The sequence below is a fragment of the Halichoerus grypus genome, chromosome 11 (assembly GCF_964656455.1).
Source record: "Halichoerus grypus chromosome 11, mHalGry1.hap1.1, whole genome shotgun sequence".
Taxonomy (NCBI): Eukaryota; Metazoa; Chordata; class Mammalia; order Carnivora; family Phocidae; genus Halichoerus; species Halichoerus grypus.
The window spans coordinates 64,050,150-64,072,101 of record NC_135722.1 but is presented as its reverse complement, the minus strand read 5'-3'; the positions used below and the strand labels follow the sequence as shown (position 1 = coordinate 64,072,101).

At 38.9% G+C, this 21,952-nt stretch overlaps 2 protein-coding genes across 11 annotated transcripts in view; one reads left to right on the top strand and one right to left on the bottom strand.

Annotated features, from left to right (window-relative positions):
- Nucleotides 1-12,443: 12,443 nt before the first annotated feature.
- TMEM126B (transmembrane protein 126B) lies at nucleotides 12,444-19,021 on the bottom strand. Of its 3 annotated transcripts, XM_036082202.2 has the most exons (6): nucleotides 18,868-18,982; nucleotides 16,179-16,262; nucleotides 15,632-15,753; nucleotides 14,463-14,656; nucleotides 13,062-13,173; nucleotides 12,444-12,790 (listed from the first exon to the last, which is right to left on the bottom strand). In XM_036082202.2, exons 3-6 carry the CDS (start codon nucleotides 15,742-15,744, stop codon nucleotides 12,607-12,609), a joined length of 603 nt encoding a protein of 200 aa, XP_035938095.1. In that variant the 5' UTR covers nucleotides 15,745-15,753; nucleotides 16,179-16,262; nucleotides 18,868-18,982; the 3' UTR covers nucleotides 12,444-12,606. The 3 variants fall into 3 exon arrangements, with proteins under 3 accessions (XP_035938095.1, XP_035938094.1, XP_035938096.1); XM_036082201.1 differs by lacking the exon at nucleotides 16,179-16,262 and having other exon boundaries at nucleotides 18,868-19,021; XM_036082203.2 differs by lacking the exons at nucleotides 16,179-16,262; nucleotides 18,868-18,982 and adding an exon at nucleotides 18,517-18,834.
- A 202-nt stretch (nucleotides 19,022-19,223) lies between these two features.
- DLG2 (discs large MAGUK scaffold protein 2) overlaps nucleotides 19,224-21,952 on the top strand; it is a 2,206,895-nt gene continuing 2,204,166 nt past the window's right edge. For 4 of the 8 annotated variants that reach the window (XM_078058610.1, XM_078058611.1, XM_078058609.1 and 1 more), the window contains exon 1: nucleotides 19,226-20,940. In XM_078058610.1, the coding sequence (XP_077914736.1) occupies nucleotides 20,922-20,940 (19 nt within the window). In that variant the 5' untranslated portion in view covers nucleotides 19,226-20,921. Of the gene's footprint in view, nucleotides 20,941-21,952 lie in introns of all 8 variants that reach the window. The other 4 variants (XM_078058614.1, XM_078058612.1, XM_078058631.1 and 1 more) reach the window with 3 other exon arrangements.

Sequence of the window (21,952 nt, the reverse complement as noted above, 5' to 3'; positions counted from 1 at the left end):
CAAGAGTCTATTGCTTAACTGACTGAACCACCTAGGCACCCCTGTGTTACTGTTTATAGTACTTTTGCTTCAATTTGAAGGATTCCCTTCAGCATATCTTAATAGGGCAAGTCTAATGATGAATTCCTTCAACTTTTGTTTATCTGAGAAATTCTTAATTACTCCTTTGTTTTTGAAGGACAGATTTTCCAGATATAATAGCCTTGGTTGCCATTTTTTTCTTTCAGTACTTTAAATATGTCATCCTATTCCCTTCCAGCTTACAAGGTTTCCACTGAGTAATCTGCTAACAATCTAGTAGTAGCTCTTTTGTACATAATGATTGCCTTTCCCTTGCTTTCAAGATTCTCTGTTCATGACTTTTGACAGTTTGATTTTGATGTCTGTTGGTTTGCAAACTGGCTTCTGTACATGAAGGGCAAGGAGAGACCAAAGCAAGAGGCAAACCACTCCAGACTGGTAGGTAGAAGGGCATGAAGGAGGGCCAATAGTGGTCTGACTTTTCTGACATTGATGTCAATTAAGTCTAAACATAGTAAGAGGGATTTGGTTTTACTAACCAAATTGAATATATTTGAACTATAATTTGAGGGATTTTAGTTATGCCTATTAGGTAATAGTTTTAATATATGGAATAAGATATATTTGAGTAATAATTTAAAAATTATTTTAATTTTAATAAGGAACTTACATACAAGGTTTGTCTTGGGTGGCCACAAGACAGGTAGATATCTGCCCTCAACCACCAGAAACTTAATTGGTTCGATCATATATACTGTCCAGATGGTTTCAATAACACATTGCTCTCTCAAGGCTGTGTCGTTGAAGAATGCTCCCACTATGAGAATGGTGGACAGAATGTATATTCTAGGGACAGGGAAGGGGGTAAGGAGCCTCTAATTGCCCAGGTCCAGCTTGCAGTTCAAACGGTGATCACATCTTCTTGATTACTTCCTTCAACAATTTCTCTCATTGTAAATCCCTTTGGATTTTTCCTAATTGGAGTTCGTTTAGCTTCTTGAATTTGTATGTCCATTCTTTTCTCAGATTTTGGAAGATTTTGGCAATTATTTTTTCAAATAGTTTCTTTTCATTCTGGGACTCACATAATGCATATATGGTTCCATTTGATGATATTCCAAAAGTGCCTTAGGCTCGCTTCATTTTTCTTCATTCTTTTTTCTTTTTGCTCCTCTGCCACAATAATTTCAAAAGTCTTGTCTTTGAGTTCATTGATTTCTTTCTTCGGATTGATATTGAGTTACCTTTAGTGAATTTTTCAATCCAGATATTATATTCCTAAGTTCCAGAATTTCTGTTTGGTTCTTCTTCATAGTTTCTATCTCTGTTGATATTCTCATTTTATTCATGTATTATTTTCTTGATTTCATTTCATCTATTGGTGCTCTCTTTTAATTCATTGAGTATCCTTATGACAATAATTTGGAACTCTTTTTCTGGTATATCTCTGTTTCTTTAGGGTTGAGTGGCTCAGTCGTTAAGCATCTGCCTTCAGCTCAGGTCATGATCCCAGGGTCCTGGGATCGAGCCCCGCATCGGGCTCCATGCTCTGTGGGAAGCCTACTTCTCCCTTTCACACTCCCCCTGCTTGTGTTCCCTCTCTTGCTGTGTCTCTCTCTGTCAAATAAATAAAATCTTAAAAAAAAATAATTTGTTCTTTTAAATGTGCCATTTTTCTTGTTTCTTACTATGGGTTGTTATTTTTTGTTGGGATTTCAGCATTTGAAGAATCACTCCATGCTCCCAGGTTTTTTGATTTGCTCTTTTGTAGGGAGAACTTTCTCTACTCAGGCCAGCTAGAGATTCTGGAGATTGCTTTAGCCTTTTCTGGGGATGTGTCTTCTCCGTGCTTGAAGAACTTTGCCAATTTCTTCTCAAGAGCTCTTGCTGGTGTTGCTCTGTGATACTGTGTCCTCTTTGGTGCTGTGGTAGGCTGCAGTATTGGAGTTTTACCTAGTGTTTCTGTGGTAATGAAAACTTTAGTGCATGTTTATGGCCTTTGTTCTCAGACATCCCTATCCTGGCACACCATTCCTGTCAGTATTTGGATTCAGGTATGAGAAAATGGTTCCTTGGGCAGCCCCCTAAAAGTCAGAATGATGGACATAGGTTTCATTCCTTTCTCTCACCAGGGAGAAGGGAGTTGGGGTTTTTCTCCTAATTGTGCCACACTGTGTTGGAGTAACAGTTTCTGGATTTCTTATAAAGGTACTTGGACTGTATTTTGTTAAATCTCTGTCTTCATGGGAGGGGCAGGGTCCATGCCTTTCTATTTTCCCATCTTGCTGATGTCATCCTCCCTACTTAGCCTTAGTTTTTGAAAAATATTTCTGCTAGGTATAGGATTCTAGGTTGACTTTTTAAAAAGTAATCTCTACACCCAACATGGGGCTTGAACATACAACCCTGAGACCAAGAGTCTCATGCTCCACCAATTGACCCAGCCAGGTGCCCTGACTTTTTTTTTAATGTTAGTACTTAATTATTTTTTTTAAAGATTTTATTTATTTATTTGAGAGAGAGAGAGATCGTGAGTGCAAACAGGGGGAGGGGCAGAGGGCAAGGGACAAGCAGACTTCCCGGTAAGCAGGGAGCCTGATGTGGGGCTTGATCCCAGGACCCTGAGATCATGACCTGAGCCAAAGTCAGACACTTAACTAACTGAGCCACCCAGGTACTCCTTAATGTTAGTACTTTAAAAGTTTTGCTCTACTGTTTTCTGGCTAGCAGTGTTACCAGTGAGAAGTCTGTTGTCATTCTTATTTCTGTGGGTGTTTCTCAGGCTCCTACAAAGACTCTTTTTCTTACTGGTTTTAAGCAATTTGATTATGATGTAGTGTGGGGATATTTTTTCTGGTATTTCTTTTGGTTGGAATTCATTGAGCTTCTTGAATCTGGGGTTTTTAAAAATTTCAGTTTTTCTGTGGTATAATTAACATATTAAATTATAATTTATTTAAAGTGTACATTGTGGTGACTTGATATATGTATATGTTGTAAGAGGATTTCCTTCCATCTATTTAATTGACACACCCATCATCTCACATAAGTACCCTTTGTGTGTATGAGAAAATTTAAGTTCTAATCACTTAGCAAATTTCAATTATATAGTACAGTATTATCAATTATAGTCCCTATGTTTCACATTAGATCGTCAGATCTATTTATCTTATAGCTGCAAGTTTGTATCCTTTTACAAACTGCTCCCTATTTTCCCACCCTAGCCCCTGGCAGCCACTTTTCTTTTTCTTTTTTTTAAGATTTTATTTATTTGAGAGCACACGCATGGGTGCACACACAAGAGAGTGCACGAGAGCGCGAGTGCACATGAGCAGAGGGAGGCGGAGAGGGAGAGGGAGAAGCAGACTCCCCCCTGAGTAGGGAGCCTGACATGGGGCTCAATCCCAGGACTCTGGGATCATGACCTGAGCTGAAGGCAGACGCTTAGCTGACTGAGCCACCCAGGTGCCCAGCAACTGCTTTTCTACTCTATGTTTTTATGAGTTTGACTTTTTTTTTTTAAGATTCCACTTATAAATGATATCAGGATACCATAAAGTATTTTTCTTTTTATGTCTTATTTCACTTAACAAAATGCCCTTAAGTTCCACCCATGTTGTTGCATATAACAGGATTTCCTTCTTTCTCATGGCTGAAGAATATTACTATATATATGTATGTAGATACATATATATTATTTGTATAATATAAATTATATGTATTATTTATAATATTATAATTATTCAGTTATAATTGTATATATTATCCTATGCAATATCATTATTTATTTTTTTTTAATTTTTTTTTTTAAAGATTTTATTTATTTGCGAGAGAGAGAATGAGAGACAGAGAGCATGAGACGGAGGAGGGTCAGAGGGAGAAGCAGACTCCCTGCTGAGCAGGGAGCCCGATGTGGGACTCGATCCCGGGAATCCAGGATCATGACCTGAGCCAAAGGCAGTCGCTTAACCAACTGAGCCACCCAGGCGCCCAATATCATTATTTTTTAAGATTTATTTGTTTGTTTAGAGAGAGAGCATGAGCGGGGGGGAGGGGCAGAAGGAGAGGGAGAGAGAGAATCTCAAGCAGACTCCACACTGAGTATGGAGCCCGATGCAGGGTTCGATCTCACGACCCTGAGATCATGACCTGAGCTGAAATCAAGAGTGGGATGCTTAACAGACTGAGCCACCCAGGCATCCCCCCATACAATATTATACATTATTGTACATATAGATACAATGTATATAGACACAATAGAGTATATATCTTTCTCACATCTTTATTCATCCATTGATGGACATTAAAGTTTTTTCCATATCTTGGCTCTTGTGAATAATGCTGCAATAAACATGGGAACATAGATCTCTTTAATATCATGTTTTCATTTGTTTGGATATATTCCCAGGAGTGGGATTGCTGGATCATATTGTAGTTCTATTTTTAATTTTTTGAGAAAACTCCATACTGTTTTCCATAGTGGCTGCACCAATTTACATTCCCACCAACACTGCACAAGGGTTCCCTTTTCTCTACATCCTCACCAACATTTTTTATCTCTTGTCTTTTTGATGGTAGCCATTCTAATAGGTATGAGTTGCTATCTCATTGTGATTTGGGTTTGCATTACCCTGATGTTAGTGATGTTGAGCACGTTTTTGGATACCTGCTGGCCATTTATGTTTTTCTGGAAAAATGTTTATTAGGTTCCTTTGCCCATTTAAAAAAATCATATTGTTTGCTTTTTGCTTTGAGTTGTATGAGTTCCTTATATACTTTGGATGTTAGCTTCTTATCAGATATATGGTTCTCCTCTTCAGTAGGTTGCCTTTTCATTTTGTTGATAGTTTACTTTGTTGTGCAGAAACTTTTTAGTTTTATATGGTCCCATTTGTTTATTTTTGCTTTTGTTGCCTTTGCTTAAGGTGTCAAATAAAAGAAAAAAAAATTGCCAAGACTGATGTCATGAAGTTTACCCCTTGTGTTTTCTTCTAAGGGTTTTAGGACTTTAGGTCTTAAATTTAAGTCTTTAATGCATTTGGATTGATTTTTTTATGTGGTGTGAGATAGGGGTCCAGTTTTATTCTTTTGCATGTGGATTTCCATGGTCATATCATCAATTAGCCTGGCCTGTTTTCCTGGTTGTCTCTAAAATCTGTGATTGTCCAAGTCACCTTCTTTGTTCTTAGTGGTTCCCAGCAGTTGAAGGTGTGCCAAAGTCCATCAGTGTCTCAAAAGATCTCAGCCAGCACCTAAATGCAGGCTGGTTGGCGGCTGGACCCCATAGGTAGGAGCTAGGAAAATATGTAGACTACTTCCAGGGAGAAAGTGGTAGTTTTGAGTTTTTGCCTATTTCCTCTGCACTGGGCTGGGGTATACAGCCACAGGAGGTGCTCTTGAGCTCATTAAGAACTTCTTTGTTTACTACAATCCTATGGACTACTGAATGCAAGTCCCATTGGCTCTCTGAGCAAGGCAATCCAGGTGCCCATATCTTGGGTGGCAACTGATAAAAGCAGAGAGAAAATCAATACAATACACTGCAAGCAGTGCAATGTGATACAATACAATACAAAAGCAGGGAGAGGGGGAGAAATCACATAGTTAATGCAGTTGGGGAAAATGGAGGAGAAAAGGCAAGAGAGAAGGTAACTTCTCACAGTAGGGACCATATCTTAGTCATTGTTATATACCAAGCAGGGAAAACAGACAATGTAAACACATTTATTGAGCACCACCTATATGCCAGGTATGGTATGGTATTGTTCCATGTACTTTAATCTTTGTAATCTCACTGCAAAGTGGTTATTAGTATATTTTGAGGAAACAGAGTCAGAAAGGTTAGGTAACTTACCCAATGTGTGGTATACAATGTCTTTCATACACTAGGTCTTGAATCAATATTAGCTGAATAAATGACTACATATTTATTCATATGAGAGATACCTTGTGAATTTTCTTCGCTGTGCTTCTTCTTTCTAATCTTTCCTAGAAAAATGCTAAAATCATTAACTGCAGCCAGGGAAAGGACTGTGATCATTGGTATGGAGTCCCAGCAACAATAACAGTAGCAGCAGTAACACATGTAGACTTCTTGTGAGTAGGCCAGTTTCAGTTTACATATATTAACTCATTTAATCCCAACGACACTATGAAGTTAGTAAAATCTTTCTTCTTTATTTTACAGATGAGGAAACAGAGGTGCAGAGAGGTGAAATAGCTTGTTAAAAGAGTAATCCTGTTGGTAGCAGTAAAGCCGAGATTTGAACCTAAGAGATGAGCCCAGGCCGTACTTTCTTTTATTTTTTTTTTGGATTTTCTTTTTTTTTTTAATTTTTTTATTGTTATGTTAATCCCCATACATTACATCATTAGTTTTAGATATAGTGTTCCATGATTCATTGTTTGTGCATAACACCCAGTGCTCCATGCAGAACGTGCCCTCCTCAATACCCATCACCAGGCTAACCCATCCTCCCACCCCCCTCCCCTCTAGAACCCTCAGTTTGTTTTTCAGAGTCCATCGTCTCTCATGGTTCTTCTCCACCTCCCATTTCCCCCCCTTCGTTCTTCCCCTCCTGCTACATTCTTCTTCTTTTTTTCTTTCTTAACATATATTACATTATTTGTTTCAGAGGTACAGATCTGCGATTCAACAGTCTTGCACAATTCACAGCGCTTACCAGAGCACATACCCTCCCCAGTGTCCATCACGCAGTCACTCCATCCCTCCCACCCCACCCCCCACTCCAGCAACCCTCAGTTTGTTTCCTGAGATTAAGAATTCCTCATATCAGTGAGGTCATATGATACATGTCTTTCTCTGTTTGACTTATTTCGCTCAGCATAATACCCTCCAGTTCCATCCACGTCGTTGCAAATGGCAAGATCTCATTCCTTTTGATGGCTGCATAATATTCCATTGTATATATATACCACCTCTTCTTTATCCATTCATCTGTTGATGGACATCTTGGCTCTTTCCACAGTTTGGCTATTGTGGACATTGCTGCTATAAACATCGGGGTGCACGTACCCTTTCGGGTCCCTACTTTTGTATCTTTGGGGTAAATACCCAGTAGTGCAATTGCTGGATCATATGGTAGCTCTATTTTCAACTTTTTGAGGAACCTCCATACTGTTTTCCAGAGTGGCTGCACCAGCTTGCATTCCCACCAACAGTGTAGGAGGGTTCCCCTTTCTCCGCATCCCCGCCAACATCTGTCATTTCCTGACTTGTTAATTTTAGCCGTTCTGACTGGTGTGAGGTGGTATCTCATTGAGGTTTTGATTTGGATTTCCCTGATGCCGAGCGATATTGAACACTTTTTCATGTGTCTGTTGGCCATTTGGATGTCTTCTTTGGAAAAATGTCTGTTCATGTCTTCTGCCCATTTCTTGATTGGATTCTTTGTTCTTTTGGTGTTGAGTTTGATAAGTTCTTTATAGATTTTGGATACTAGCCCTTTATCTGATATGTCATTTGCAAATATCTTCTCCCATTCTGTCAGTTGTCTTTTGGTTTTGTTGACTGTTTCCTTTGCTTTGCAAAAGCTTTTTATCTTGATGAAGTCCCAATAGTTCATTTTTGCCCTTGCTTCCCTTGCCTTTGGTGATGTTTCTAGGAAGAAGTTGCTGCGGCTGAGGTCGAAGAGGTTGCTGCCTGTGTTCTCCTTTAGGATTTTGATGGACTCCTGTCTCACATTGAGGTCTTTCAACCATTTGGAGTCTATTTTTGTGTGTGGTGTAAGGAAATGGTCCAGTTTCATTCTTCTGCATGTGGCTGTCCAATTTTCCCAACACCATTTGTTGAAGAGACTGTCTTTTTTCCATTGGACATTCTTTCCTGCTTTGTCAAAGATGAGTTGACCATAGAGTTGAGGGTCCATTTCTGGGCTCTCTATTCTGTTCCATTGATCTATGTGTCTGTTTTTGTGCCAGTACCATACTGTCTTGATGATGACAGTTTTGTAGTAGAGCTGGAAGTCCGGAATTGTGATGCCGCCAGCTTTGCTTTTCTTTTTCAACATTCCTCTGGCTATGCGGGGTCTTTTCTGGTTCCATACAAATTTTAGGATTATTTGTTCCATTTCTTTGAAGAAAGTGGATGGTATTTTGATGGGGATTGCATTGAATGTGTAGATTGCTCTAGGTAGGATTGACATCTTCACAATATTTGTTCTTCCAATCCATGAGCATGGAACGTTTTTCCATTTCTTTGTGTCTTCCTCAATTTCTTTCATGAGTATTTTATAGTTTTCTGAGTACAGATCCTTTGCCTCTTTGGTTAGATTTATTCCTAGGTATCTTATGGTTTTGGGTGCAATTGTAAATGGGATCGACTCCTTAATTTCTCTTTCTTCTGACTTGTTGTTGGTGTATAGGCATGCCACTGACTTCTGTGCATTGATTTTATATCCTGCCACTTTACTGAATTCCTGTATGAGTTCTAGCAGTTTTGGGGTGGAGTCTTTTGGGTTTTCCACATAAAGTATCATATCATCTGCAAAGAGTGAGAGTTTGACTTCTTCTTTGCCGATTTGGATGCCTTTTATTTCTTTTTGTTGTCTGATTGCTGTGGCTAGGACTTCCAATACTATGTTGAATAGCAGTGGTGATAGTGGACATCCCTGCCGCGTTCCTGACCTTAGGGGGAAAGCTCTCAGTTTTTCCCCATTGAGAATGATATTCGCTGTAGGTTTTTCATAGATTGCTTTTATGATATTGAGGTATGTACCCTCTATCCCTATCCTCTGAAGAGTTTTGATCAAGAAAGGATGCTGTACTTTGTCAAATGCTTTTTCTGCATCTATTGAGAGGATCATATGATTCTTGTTCTTTCTTTTGTTAATGTATTGTATCACGTTGATTGATTTGTGGATGTTGAACCAACCTTGCAGCCCAGGGATAAATCCGACTTGGTCGTGGTGAATAATCCTTTTAATGTACTGTTGGATCCTATTGGCTAGTATTTTGGTGAGAATTTTTGCATCCATGTTCATCAGGGATATTGGTCTGTCATTCTCCTTTTTGATGGGCTCTTTGTCTGGTTTTGGGATCAAGGTAATGGTGGGCTCCTAAAACGAGTTTGGAAGTTTTCCTTCCATTTCTATTTTTTGGAGCAGTTTCACAAGAATAGGTATGAATTCTTCTTGAAATGTTTGGTAGAATTCCCCTGGGAAGCCATCTGGCCCTGGGCTTTTGTGTTTTGGGAGATTTTTGATGACTGCTTCAATTTCCTTAGTGGTTATAGGTCTGTTCAGGTTTTCTATTTCTTCCTGGTTCAGTTTTGGTAGTTGATACATCTCTAGGAATGCATCCATTTCTTCCAGGTTATCTAATTTGCTGGCCTAGAGTTGCTCATAATATGTTCTTATAATTGTTTGTATTTCTTTGGTGTTGGTTGTGATTTCTCCTCTTTCATTCATGATTTTGTTGATTTGGGTCATTTCTCTTTTCTTTTTGATAAGTCTGGCCAGGGGTTTATCAATCTTGTTAATTCTTTCAAAGAACCAGCTCCTAGTTTCGTTGATGTGTTCTACTGTTCTTTTGGTTTCTATTTCATTGATTTCTGCTCTGATCTTTATTATTTCTCTTCTCCTGCTGGGTTTAGGCTTTATTTGCTGTTCTTTCTCCAGCTCCTTTAAGTGTACGGTTAGGTTGTGTACTTGAGACCTTTCTTGTTTCTTGAGAAAGGCTTGTATTGCTATATACTTTCCTCTTAGGACTGCCTTTGCTGCATCCCAAAGATTTTGAACAGTTGTGTTTTCATTTTCATTGGTTTCCATGAATTTTTTTAATTCTTCTTTAATTTCCTGGTTGACCATTCATTCTTCAGTAGGATGCTCTTTAGCCTCCATGTATTTGAGTTCATTCCGACTTTCCTCTTGTGATTGAGTTCTAGTTTCAAAGCATTGTGGTCTGAAAATATGCAGGGAATGATCCCAATCTTTTGGTACCAGTTGAGACCTGATTTATGACCTAGGATGTGATCTATTCTGGAGAATGTTCCATGGGCACTAGAGAAGAATGTGTATTCCGTTGCTTTGGGATGGAATGTTCTGAATATGTCTGTGAAGTCCATTTGGTCCAGTGTGTCCTTTAAAGTCTTTATTTCCTTGTTGATCTTTTGCTTAGACGATCTGTCCATTTCAGTGAGGGGGTGTTAAAGTCCCCCACTATTATTGTATTGTTGTTGATGTGTTTCTTTGCTTTTGTTATTAAGTGGCTTATATAATTGGCTGCTCCCATGTTAGGGGTATAGATATTTACAATTGTTAGATCTTCTTGTTGGATAGACCCTTTAAGTAGGATATAGTGTCCTTCCTCATCTCTTATTACAGTCTTTGGTTTAAAATCTAATTTGTCTGATATAAGGATTGCCACCCCAGCTTTCTTTTGGTGTCCATTAGCATGGTAAATGGTTTTCCACCCCCTCACTTTCAATCTGGGGGTGTCTTTGGGTCTAAAATGAGTCTCTTGCAGACAGCATATCGATGGAGCCCAGGCCGTACTTAACACCTCTGACCTGTCTTGTCTCTGGTACTTTGCTGCCTTTCATTTAGTGTCATCTTTGGGTTTGAGCCCAGATCAAGGTTTCCCTAATTTGTTTCTCTGAGTTGTGGAGAGTGAATGAATAGGAAGGACAGGAGGTAGTGATCAGAAAATGGGATTTTAAAATTGAGAATGTAAAGAATTTGAACTTAATGACTAAGGCTATAGCAACATAGTCCAATAAAAATATGTGAATCATGTATGAGATATTTTAATGAGATACTTAAATTTTTTACATAATTCTTCAGAACTTTACACTTACAACACATCTTAAACTAGTCACATTTCAAATGCTCAGTAGCCACAAGTGGCCTAGTGACTGTTATATTGGATGGCACAGTTCTAGAGTATGACCATGGGAGTGAGTGGTTGGGTAGAGAGACCAGGGTGTTAGAAAGATCACCTATGTGGGGGCACCTGGGTGGCTCAGTTGGTTGAGCAACTGCCTTCGGCTCAGGTCATGATCCTGGAGTCCCAGGATCGAGTCCCACATCGGGCTCCCTGCTCAGTGGGGAGTCTGCTTCTCCCTCTGGTCCTCCCCCTCTCATGCTCTCTGTCTCCCATTCTCTCTCTCAGATAAATAAATAAAATCTTTAAAAAAAAAAAAAGAAAAAGATCACCTATGTGAATACTGGAATCACCAAGAATGTTACTCAGTCACTAAAAAAAACATGTTAGACCTATATGTAATGAGTTGAAAATACCTCCAAGACACATAGTGAAGTCAAAATTAATTTTCAGTATGTATGGAAAATATTATTTTAAAAAATATGTTGTTACAAAAGAATACTGCAAGGAAAGAGGCATGCTAACTTGATAGTGGGTCCCTATGGAGAATGGAGAAGAAAAAGGGGGACTTTCAAATCTTGCTCTGTATATTTCTGGGTCATTTGAATATGTCACATTGAGATGGTATTCATGTATCATCTTTGTATAATAATTTTTTTAAAGAGTTAAAATATGAATACCATTGATCCAGTTATCAGTTTGACTTAGTTCCCCCCTAGTCACCTGCCCTTTCCTCAGTTTCAAGTATAATGAATTATTCTGAGAACTAGCTAGTTTTATTTTAATTTTTTTCATTAGCACTAGGGTATATCCCAGTTTGTTATCTATGATGTCATAAAGCACCTTGGTAAGACTTCCATTTTGCTTTGGGTTGCGTGGGGCCTCAGATGACCAAATCCTATCTCAAGATATACATGGTTAAGACAAGGAGAATGAACTGTGGGGCTCCACTCTGTGCCTTATTCATCAGACAGTGCTCATTTCCTTAACTGAGATAAAGAAATGCTCTCGAAGACTTAAAGAAGTATGCTGTAATCTCTTTCCTTAAATTCTGAGCTTTTTGAGGGCAGGGACTGAATCTCTGGATGCCTGATATCTATATTAATGCACAGCATAATAGGCACCCAATAAAAGTTCCTTTAACAGCACATTTGTAAATGATAAGAGGCCAGAAAAGTATATAGAGTTAAGAGTGTAGGGTAGAGGAATGGGCTGTATGTTAACTTCTATGTGTTGCTTTCTTACAAACTTTCAATTGCTCCTTCCAAATATAGGTCAAATGTCACTTTTTCCCCTTAGTTTTCCCTTCTGCCCAAGTAGTTAATAGCCATATCCTCAATGTGCTCACAGAATTATTTGTGTACTTCTCAAACCTTCTCTTGCTATGTGTTCACATTTTAAATTTCTCTTCTAATTGTGAGTTCCTTCTGGGTTAAGGACCATTCCTTATTACATGTTACATGGTACCTGAGATGTAAGGTGCTTAATAAATGTCTCATGAATGAATATATAAATGTATAGAGCAAACCCTGACGTCTCAAACCCACTTCCACACACAATGAAGAAAGATGAAACTTACATTTAAATACCGAATTACTGAATATTTATTGAGTACCTGCTGTATACCAGGCAAAAGGAACAGAAACAAACTGTCCAGAGTTACTTTTAACTGCTTCAGCAATGCCTGAGTCCTCATCATAAAAAAAACCCATTCTGCTGATTTAGTATCCATTCACTCTTTGATTAATCTTCATGTACAGTTTTCTCAAGTGTACTTCCAAATCTTGCATAATGCTGTAGACCATTAAATATTCCAAATACCGTCTGAAGGACTAGAGGAATCATCATAGCTTTTATCTCTGTTTGACAAAGCAGCAGCCAGTAAAGTAAAACCCTTCCTTTTGGTGGCAGTGGAACAGTATGATACCTAAAAGGGAAAAATAATTAAGAACTTCTTCTGGATGTATTTTCTATGAAAAGTTCATTGATTTCCCCCAAATGGATAATTTCTATTCTACGGTCTTTCATGTAGATAGCAAAAAGGTTTAAAGCTAGCTATTTGAAGTACCAAACTACATTCTAATTAAAATGTGTCATTGGCAGCTAAAGAATAAGAAACGTTTATGAACATTTAAAAAAACAAACAAACAAAAAAATGGAGGAAGGAAGGAAGAAAAGGAACAAACAGACGGACTTACTTGACTGCCAGGCGTCCATTTTTAGAAAAAGCCAAACCACAGGGATATAAAACGCCACATACTATGCCAATCAGTGAACTTCTCAGAACACAATTTTCCTGGCTTATATTGCCTGGAGAACAAAAGTAAATTTGGTTTCCTTTTAAAACTCAGGATAAGAACTATTAAGACAGTCTTGTGTCCTCACAGAGTAGTTATCTGTACTGTCCTCAATCATAGTGAAACAATAGAAAGAATGTTAGAAATTTAGTCTAAGGCACATGATAAACTAAATGCACCACGTTTGAAAAATACTTTTATTATACTTAACGTAAGTGGTGTTATCTCTTATATATATATATATCTTATAATTGTTGCAGAAAGCAATTTCATAATGAAAAATATTAAACTATTAGACCCAGACATCTGGATTCTAGGTTAACACATTTTTATTGTCTATGTGTCAGGCATGTATTAGTGATATAATGTTGCATAGAAGAGACCCAATCTCTAACCTTTAGGTGAGTCCACCAGGAAAGAATAAGACAAATATTTAAATAAATAATTTTTTGGGGTGCCTCTGTGGCTCAGTCGTTAAGCGTCTGCCTTCGGCTCGGGTCATGATCCCAGGGTCCTGGGATTGAGCCCTGCATCGGGCTCCCTGCTCTGCTGGAGGCCTGCTTCTCCCTCTCCCACTCCCCCTGCTTGTGTTCCCTCTCTCGCTGTGTCTCTGTCAAATAAATAAATAAAATCTTAAAAAAAAAATAAATTTTTAAGTGTGCACAATGCTTTGAAGGTAAAATGAATAGAGAATGTATCTAGAAACCTAACCTACACTGAGGGAATCAGAGAAGGTTTCCCTGGGAAAGAGATATTTAAGACCTGATAAATAGGATTTAGAGGTTCCATCAATTACTAGTTATGAAACTTAAGCTAAGGGGAGGAGGCAGGAAGTAACATTAGAAGCCCACAATAAGCCAGATATCTCATTAGGCATTTCACATATAGTATTTTAATCATCACAACAGTACTAGTAGTCCTAATTTACAGATTAGACAACTGAGCTCAGATATTAAATGACTTGCCCATTGTCACAAAACTTAAGGTAGGAGGCAGAATCTGAAATCGTGTGTAGTATGCCAAAGCCTGCTTTTTCCCCAGTATATTATGTTGTTTCTTAGCATACTTGAACATGTCTTAGCTTTGGCTGTGTGTCTGTAAGGAGGACACAATACTACTAGCGCTGCCTAATCAGGACGACTGTTGTGGGGATGAAATAGGACAATATATGTGAAGGTACTTTTTAAGTGGCAAAGCAATATACAAGCGTTAGTGATCATTATCAACAGTAGTAACAGGATATGTTAAGGTGTAATTTTACTTAAACATAAACACATTATACATTAATGAATTTAAATTTACCCAAATACAAAGCGTCCGTTACAAGGAGCTTATAAGTGACTACAGTAGACAAAAATGGAAGTGTAGTCAGTGATGCATATGTCTTCAAAGCATCATGTTTAACCTTGAAGCAGTGTCTGAAAATGAAGTTGGCCATTATTCCAGAGAGACTAGCTGCTGTTCCAAAGAACACTGTGCCATATATATTTAACGTCCTAATAGGAAAAACAAAGAGAAAAATTACATTCAACGTAATAATTCTCTTAATGGGTATATCCTTTCCTGGGTATTCATTTATTATTACATATTTACTCAACATCCAATATTTCTATGTGTTGAGGATGGGGCAGTGAATAAAGAAAAAAAAAATCCCACCTCTCATGGAACTTGCATTCTAATGAGAGGATAGAAGCCTCTTTCTGAAATCACCTAGAGTGGTTCTAAACTCTTGTAAGAAAATTTTGGCCACAAATAAAAATGAATATGTTCTAATATAGCCAAATTTATGAGATATCTAAGAATACTGCTTTTGCTACTAAAAGGATTAATTTGCTTAAGTCATATGAACAAAGTTATTTACATTTGGTTAGGCCCTCTAGCAAATAACTATTTCTTAATTAGTGCAGATATATTTCAAATAATTTGTCTAGGATATGCAAAGAGATTTGACAGATCTAGTTTTACTGATTCTGACTCATACCTAAATTCAGAAATATCTAAGGTCTAAGATTAACGTCCTTTTATTTTATTCTTGAGCTCTGTTAATCTAAGTTGAAATGGTAATATGAGACTATACGTACATCATGGAATCTGAATTCCTTTTTGAATTCAGCACTGTGCTGAGTTAATCAATTCTAAACTGAATTTAATTACAATTGAACATCAATTAAATATAAGTAGCTCCCGAAATGGTGTTCTCCATTGCTTTTAATTTAAAAATGTTTATTGTACAAATAACATTTCAACAATAATTTTGGGCATTTTCTTTTTTAAGAAGCAAAAGAAATTATCCACAGTCCCAATATTCCAACAAACCACTATTTTCATCTATGTTTCCCTCCAGTTTTTTCATAAACTTTCCTTATAACCAACTCAATAAAGTTAATAGGATCTTCGATACTCAGAAACAATGGCAATACAGAAGATGTGCAAATAAAGTTATTGACTTTCAGTCTGGGTGTGTCTCTTACTTTTCTTTTCTAAGATATTCAAATTTTTTTTCTATGATTTCGATGACCATTGGTCTTCTGAATTCTGCATCTCCTAGAGAAAGACTGGGCTGACCATGTGTGTATGTTGCCATTCTGATGTCCTGGAAAACACAAAATTTCATAACCATAATAGCTAATGATAAATGATAATGATAAATGATAAATAAATGATAATGATACATCTTATAAATTTTAGATTCAGATTAAAAACCATTTAGATCCTAGTAAAATGTCATCTGCTTTCACATACTTTGTCAATGATTCAATCAATATTTAGTAGCTCTTATTATCTGCTAGACAATAGCTTTTTGAGAAATTGGTAGAATAATGATCATTTCTATTTTTATACCTTTATAGATGAGAAAAATGAGGTTCAGAAAGGTTGTCTTGCCTTAGGACCTAGTGTAGAAGGATAACTTACTGAGATACTGAGTTTTTGTTTTTCTTACAGTTTTCCCCAAAGGTAGCCAGGTCCTTTGTAGTTCTTGCTCTAGCTTTTTCAGAGCTAGAAGGAAACAACACCTACCTGTTGACATCTGTCTCATGAAAGTGTAAGCTCATTTTGGAGATTATGTTGAGTTTCCTGGAGAAGGAGGAGAGCAGGGATTGCCTTGGAGAATAGTGAGAGAGAACATCAGAGAGAGGGACACTGTTCCAGGCTAGGAAGAAGTAATGCTCATGGATGGATACCTTGGATTATAATTTTTTTTTTTTTAAGATTTTATTTTATTTATTTGACAGAGAGAGACAGCTAGAGAGGGAACACAAGCAGGCGGAGTGGGAGAGGGAGAAGCAGGCTCCTGGCAGAGCAGGGAGCCTGATGCAGGGCTCGATCCCAGGACCCTGGGATCATGACCTGAGCCGAAGGCAGACGCTTAACGACTGAGCCACCCAGGTGCCCCAATACCTTGGATTATATAAATTATATATCCAGCTCCCTAGGAGCACCTGGAGCAGAAGCACAGCCTTTGCTGGAAACTATATGTAGTATACCAGGGAGCCTGGACCCATGGCACTGGGCTCCAGGTGGGAAGGTTCCTGTGTCCCAAGTGTGATGTATGAACAGACAGTTGCCAATGTCAAGGGACCATGAGGGTTTGTACAGTAGCATCTTAACAGAAAGTAAAAAAACAGTGATAAACAAAACAAAACTGGATCCTAAGAAAGGATCCTTTCTGAATGTTTTGCTTTGGGTAAGACTCTTGGGTCTCTGTGTAAAGTCTTAACAATAACATTTGTTGAATCTTTTGCCACACTGGCATTATGGGATTCCAGATTAGCCGATGAAGAGATTAAAAAAATTATGGTCCTTCACAATTTATATTGACCTCCATTTTGACATTTATAGTAAGGGCATAGACTAGATCTCAAATTTCAAGAGTCCTGGGCAAGAGAATTAAGAGTGGATTAAGCATAATGAACTCAGAAGATAATAAATCAGTGATTCTCAACCTTTAGTTTGCATAAGAATCACATGCGGGGTTTATTGCAGTCTCTTGAGCTCCCTCCTGATATCTGGATTCAACAGGAGTAGGGTGAAGTCTAGAAATCTGCACTTTAATAGACCAAATGATTCTGACACTGGTAATCAGTGGACACATGCTGTAATTGTTGAACATCACTGTAATACTCATTTGCTGAATAAGTGATATGTACCAATCTTAACCCTAACTAATGAAAGGCTAATTCATCCATGGCATCAACATTCTGAAGGTATGGGCTCCTTTGACCTTTCATATATTATTACACCATGAGTAATAATGGACAAGTTTCTAGCTCTGCATCATTGTAGAACTGGACTCAAGCCAGTACTATTTTTTTTTCTTTAAAATATCTGAGAGGACAGGGAAAAATTATAAATAGCAATTTCTTATAGACTAGATTTAATCTTCTGGCTATTCTGGACATCTAAATGGAAAATGGAAGATATCGTAATATCTAAGGGAGATTCTATATCTATCTAATGTACTATGAAGGCAGAGACCAGTAACATGGTAATTTATAATATGTTTATTTAAAATAAATGTTTATTTTGCTGTCATCCAATTCATTTAAGTCCCTTACTTCCCACAAAGAAAACTCTCAGGCAATGCCTTGTACCAACCTTCTACCTTGTCTGCACTGTCATTATACAGGGAACCCAGACACCCAGTATTATGATTCTAAAACACTGAAACAGGACAAATACTTACTGAGTGCAAATATTTATTTAGCGCCTAGTCTTTGGAAGGCACTGTTATTAAAGCAGAGAAATAGACTAGTAATTTTTTGATAGACTTTTAACAAGGGCTGAAATGTAAAGACTTTGTGATAACCAACTTTTTTAATTTTTAATTTTTTCAAATTTTTATTTAAATTCTAGTTAGTTAACATATAGTCTCATATTGGTTTCAGTAGAATTCAGTGATTCATCACTTATATATAACACCCTGTGCTAAGAAGTGCCCTCCTTCATACTTATTACCTATTTAGCCCATCTCCCACCCACCTCCCTCCATCAGCTATAACCAGCATTTTATCTAAAAATTGACTAGTCCAAGGCCACTCAACTGGTCACCACGATTATCCCAGTAAGTGTATGTATTCAGGTTTATAGTCTGCAAAGCATTTTACAGTTTTGTACTGCTTTTATGTGTAAAATAATATTTACCTGACTTTTCAGAATTTTATTTAATACTCATCATTTACACAGCACCTGGTATTTGACAGACTCCAGGATAATTAAGATGCAGTTGTGTCCTGTGAAATCCACAACCCAACCGAGGTCAGGACAAAAAGGCAGGTAATTTAAAGGCAGAATTAGTGTGCCATAGAAATGAAACCAAACCAAACAAAAAGCATAAGAAAAGCCAAACTTAACCTACCCAGGGGAAGTGTGGGAAGGTTTCCAGAAGTAAATGACGTTTAAACGAGTATATGCAAGAGAACAACTTGGTAGGGGTGGGGAGGGGAGGAAGTTACACGGAAGTATTTCAAGTTGAAAGCTAGCGCAAAGGCCTAGAGACAAGAGAAAAAACTGCGAGCAATCGGGACTAGACTTTAGGTCTCCTACTTTCTCTCCGCCTCTTTCCATAACAACTGGGAGCTTCACTGCGCCCTGCATGGACTTGGAAGCTGTTCTCTTTAGATTTGGAAATTCCATCATTTCAGAAGAGTCCGTTAATATACTGAGGCTGAAGAAATCACGACTCATACGGCCCCGGGTTTCCGCCTACCTTGGGCACTTCCTCAGCTCTCACCGGCACCACACCTGCATCCTTCAAGTCAGCCGCAGCCTCACGGCCGAGCGCCGCCATTTTGGCGGATCACATGACTAGCGGTGGGCGGGGACCCAGAACGCCAGAAGCGGGAAGTGGTGCTGGCTCACGCCTCTAGCCTGCAGCCCCGGCCCTCCCCGATCCAGTCAAAAGCCGCGCCCTCCATCCTGGCTGTGATTGGGCGTGGCGTCCAGAAATGAGGGCCGCTCATTGGCTTCGAGGAGGTCCAGACGCCCGTGGGCCCGCCTTTTTGCCAGCCCTATATTCCTTTACTCAGTTATTTGTTAACCTAGCTCCCTCTTCTCTCCTGCTGAGGGGGTACGTGGGGCGGTCCGAGCGCAGGGATGTTGCTGCGCGCTTTCCTCTCTTCTGGGCACCTCCGTTAGCTGGGGCCGACCTGCCCGCCCCTTTCACTCTTTGAGGGAGTTCTCCCCTCTGGCCTGGTTCGTGTGTTAAGGCTTCGGCTTCCCCGGCACCTCCTCCCCAGAGCCCCCAACCGGCCGCCAGAGCAGCCCCGACTGGCCTTCTCCCCCCTCAGCGGTCTGACTCCTCTCCCAGTCTTTAGTCCCCTCATATTCCATCCTTTCACCCCGCTTGGAAAGGCACCAGAGAGAGAAATTCCCCCACTTCCCAAGAAGACCCCTTTGCCAGCCGATATTTCGGGGTGGAGGGCGCTGCAAGGAGGCCTGGCGCCCTTTTGTGCACGTTCAGTGCCCAGCAGTATCTCCCAGACCAGCAACCCCGACCCTCCAGTCTCCATGTCTTAGAGAAGCCAAATTCGAGAGTTATATAATTTCTAGTGCTGCTGTTTCTCCTGCCTGAGGAAACACTTCATCGCGTGGAGGGTGCAGGACATTTCTGTGCACTTCTATATAGGAACGGGGTGTGGGCAGGGGTGGCCAGCGGTAGCAGAGAGATTTCTTGTCGTTTCTGCAAAAGGAAGGTGGGTAGTTTGGAGAGAGATTCAAAGGGTGGATGTGGAAGCCAAGCAGCAGAACTCTAATTTAGGAAATCGCGGACCGTTTGCACAGCTTGTGCCCTCATGCCTAATACTACTACATCGTCTCAGAAAACACCTTTGGGGGAAGGTTTGACTTCTCTCGAACAGTCTCAGTGTTTTTCCTCGCCGGATAGGGAGCTGCTTGGATGCGAAGAGATGGCATGATGTGAATGACTCCAGTGTGAAGAAATCTGCTTCGCCAACTCATCCTGCATCAAGTGCCCATTGAGTAGCACTGTCACTTTAATGTCTCCATGCCAAGGGATTGCTTTCCTTCTTTTCAATCCTCTCGGTTAATACATGGGAGGATCAGAATCAGAGGGGCATTAAGGATTAAGCCCGAGGGGCTTGGAGAGCACAGAAGAAAAAAATGAAAGTGACAGCAAGCTGGATCCTGTCTGACTGAGGGGGTGAGATCTGGAACTTCTGGTCCAGTAAATAAAAAGGGGCCTTTCAGTCAGTCTGTGTTCTGCCCCAGAAAACTGTTCAAACTCACCCATCTTTTTAGAGACCAGAGTCAAAAACGTTTTTAAAAGTATTTTTTGTTGGGGAGGGGATTAAATTTTTCTCTGAAGAATTGAGGATCTTTATCATCAACCAGTTCATCTTTGAATTTGATCATGAGTAATGAGACAGCTGTGTAAATTTGGTTTGTGCCTTAATTGAGTTAGTCATTGAACTCCAAAAATGTTGATGTCTGAAGAGGAGTTTTAATAACATTTTCTATGCTTACAATAATTTTCTCAGTTTTTTTTTAACAGAATAAATATTTTATAAAAATTGAAAAACTCAAGGTTATTTTTTTCTGAACTCTGTGGGCAGTGTCAAAAGTTTAATTGTGGAAAAAAATACATCATTTTTTTCTCTATCTGGAAGAGAAGACAGCCTGGATTTCAAAATTGAACAGTGAAGTGGTTTGCAACAGTTACCTGGCTCTTGGCCTCAGTCCAGCTGGATCAAGTTGAAACCTGAAAAGAGATCTTGGATCCTGTGGCAGTGGAAAGACCCAAGAATGCCAGTCAAGAAGAAAGGTGGGCTATGAGGCTTCCTATATAATATATGTTTGTCCCTTTTCTTGATTCTGGTATTTGCTGTTTAAATTGTCTTCCATTTGAGAGTAAAATTTTGCTTGGGTTTTGGAAAATATTTATTGTAATACTGTCTTTTCTGTGGTACTCATTCAGTAATATTTTGCTAAAGTATAATGAAGTAAGACTATAGTATTTAATTATAGACATTTGTGATTTCATAACTCAGGTTGTCTAAATTACCGTTTATAATCAGCATAGGTTTGATACCACAGATTGGAACTTTTCTTTAGCTTGTTTTCTTAGCTTGTCAAAGATTACTTTTGAGCTCTTCCTCATGGACTTAATATTTATTTATTTATTTAAAGGTTTTATTTATTTATTTGAGACAGAGAGTGAGAAGAGAGCATGAGCGGGGGCAGAGGCAGAGGGAGAAGCAGACTCCCCGCTGAGCAAGGAGCCCAACGTGGGGCTTGATCCCAGGATCTTGGGATCATGAACTGAGCTGAAGGCAGACACCTAACTGACTGAGCCACCCAGGCACCCCGGACTTAATATTTATCAAGTGAATTACATAGTTGTAAAAGATAACAAAGTTGTACTGAACATAATTATAGATTTATTAATCTTTTGATTAAAGATAAATTTCATATTTGGGTTTACTCTAGGGTAGATATTCACTTCTGTGATAAAGCACAACTTTGGTAACTGCTGTGCTTTTCTAGATGTATGTATCATCTAATAACACGATTGGCAAGTTTCCCAAATGAGGTAAACCCCTAATTCCCTCCTCCCTCCCCAGAATGGATCAAGATCCCGTGGCTTTCTAAAGCATAGTTTATTATAGGTTGGGCCACGGAATTCACTTTAACCTAGATCTACCCCAGGTTAACTTTGTTCTTAAAGATCCTAATGAAACCAATTTTTTTTTTTTTTTTTGACATGGTGTGGAAGATCAGATCAACTATAAAGAATTTTCTCAAGAGTTTTGAACCAAAATTTATTCAAACACCCT

Coding starts and splice junctions, on each gene's coding strand:
- TMEM126B (XM_036082201.1), bottom strand. CDS start 18,948: ATGGCGGCGCTCGGCCGTGAGGCTGCGGCTGACTTGAAGGATGCAGGT. Junction 14,657..15,631: donor GAATATCTTAGAAAAGAAAA/GTAAGAGACACA, acceptor TTTTCCTATTAG/GACGTTAAATATATATGGCA. Junction 13,174..14,462: donor AACGGACGCTTTGTATTTGG/GTAAATTTAAAT, acceptor TTTGTTCTCCAG/GCAATATAAGCCAGGAAAAT.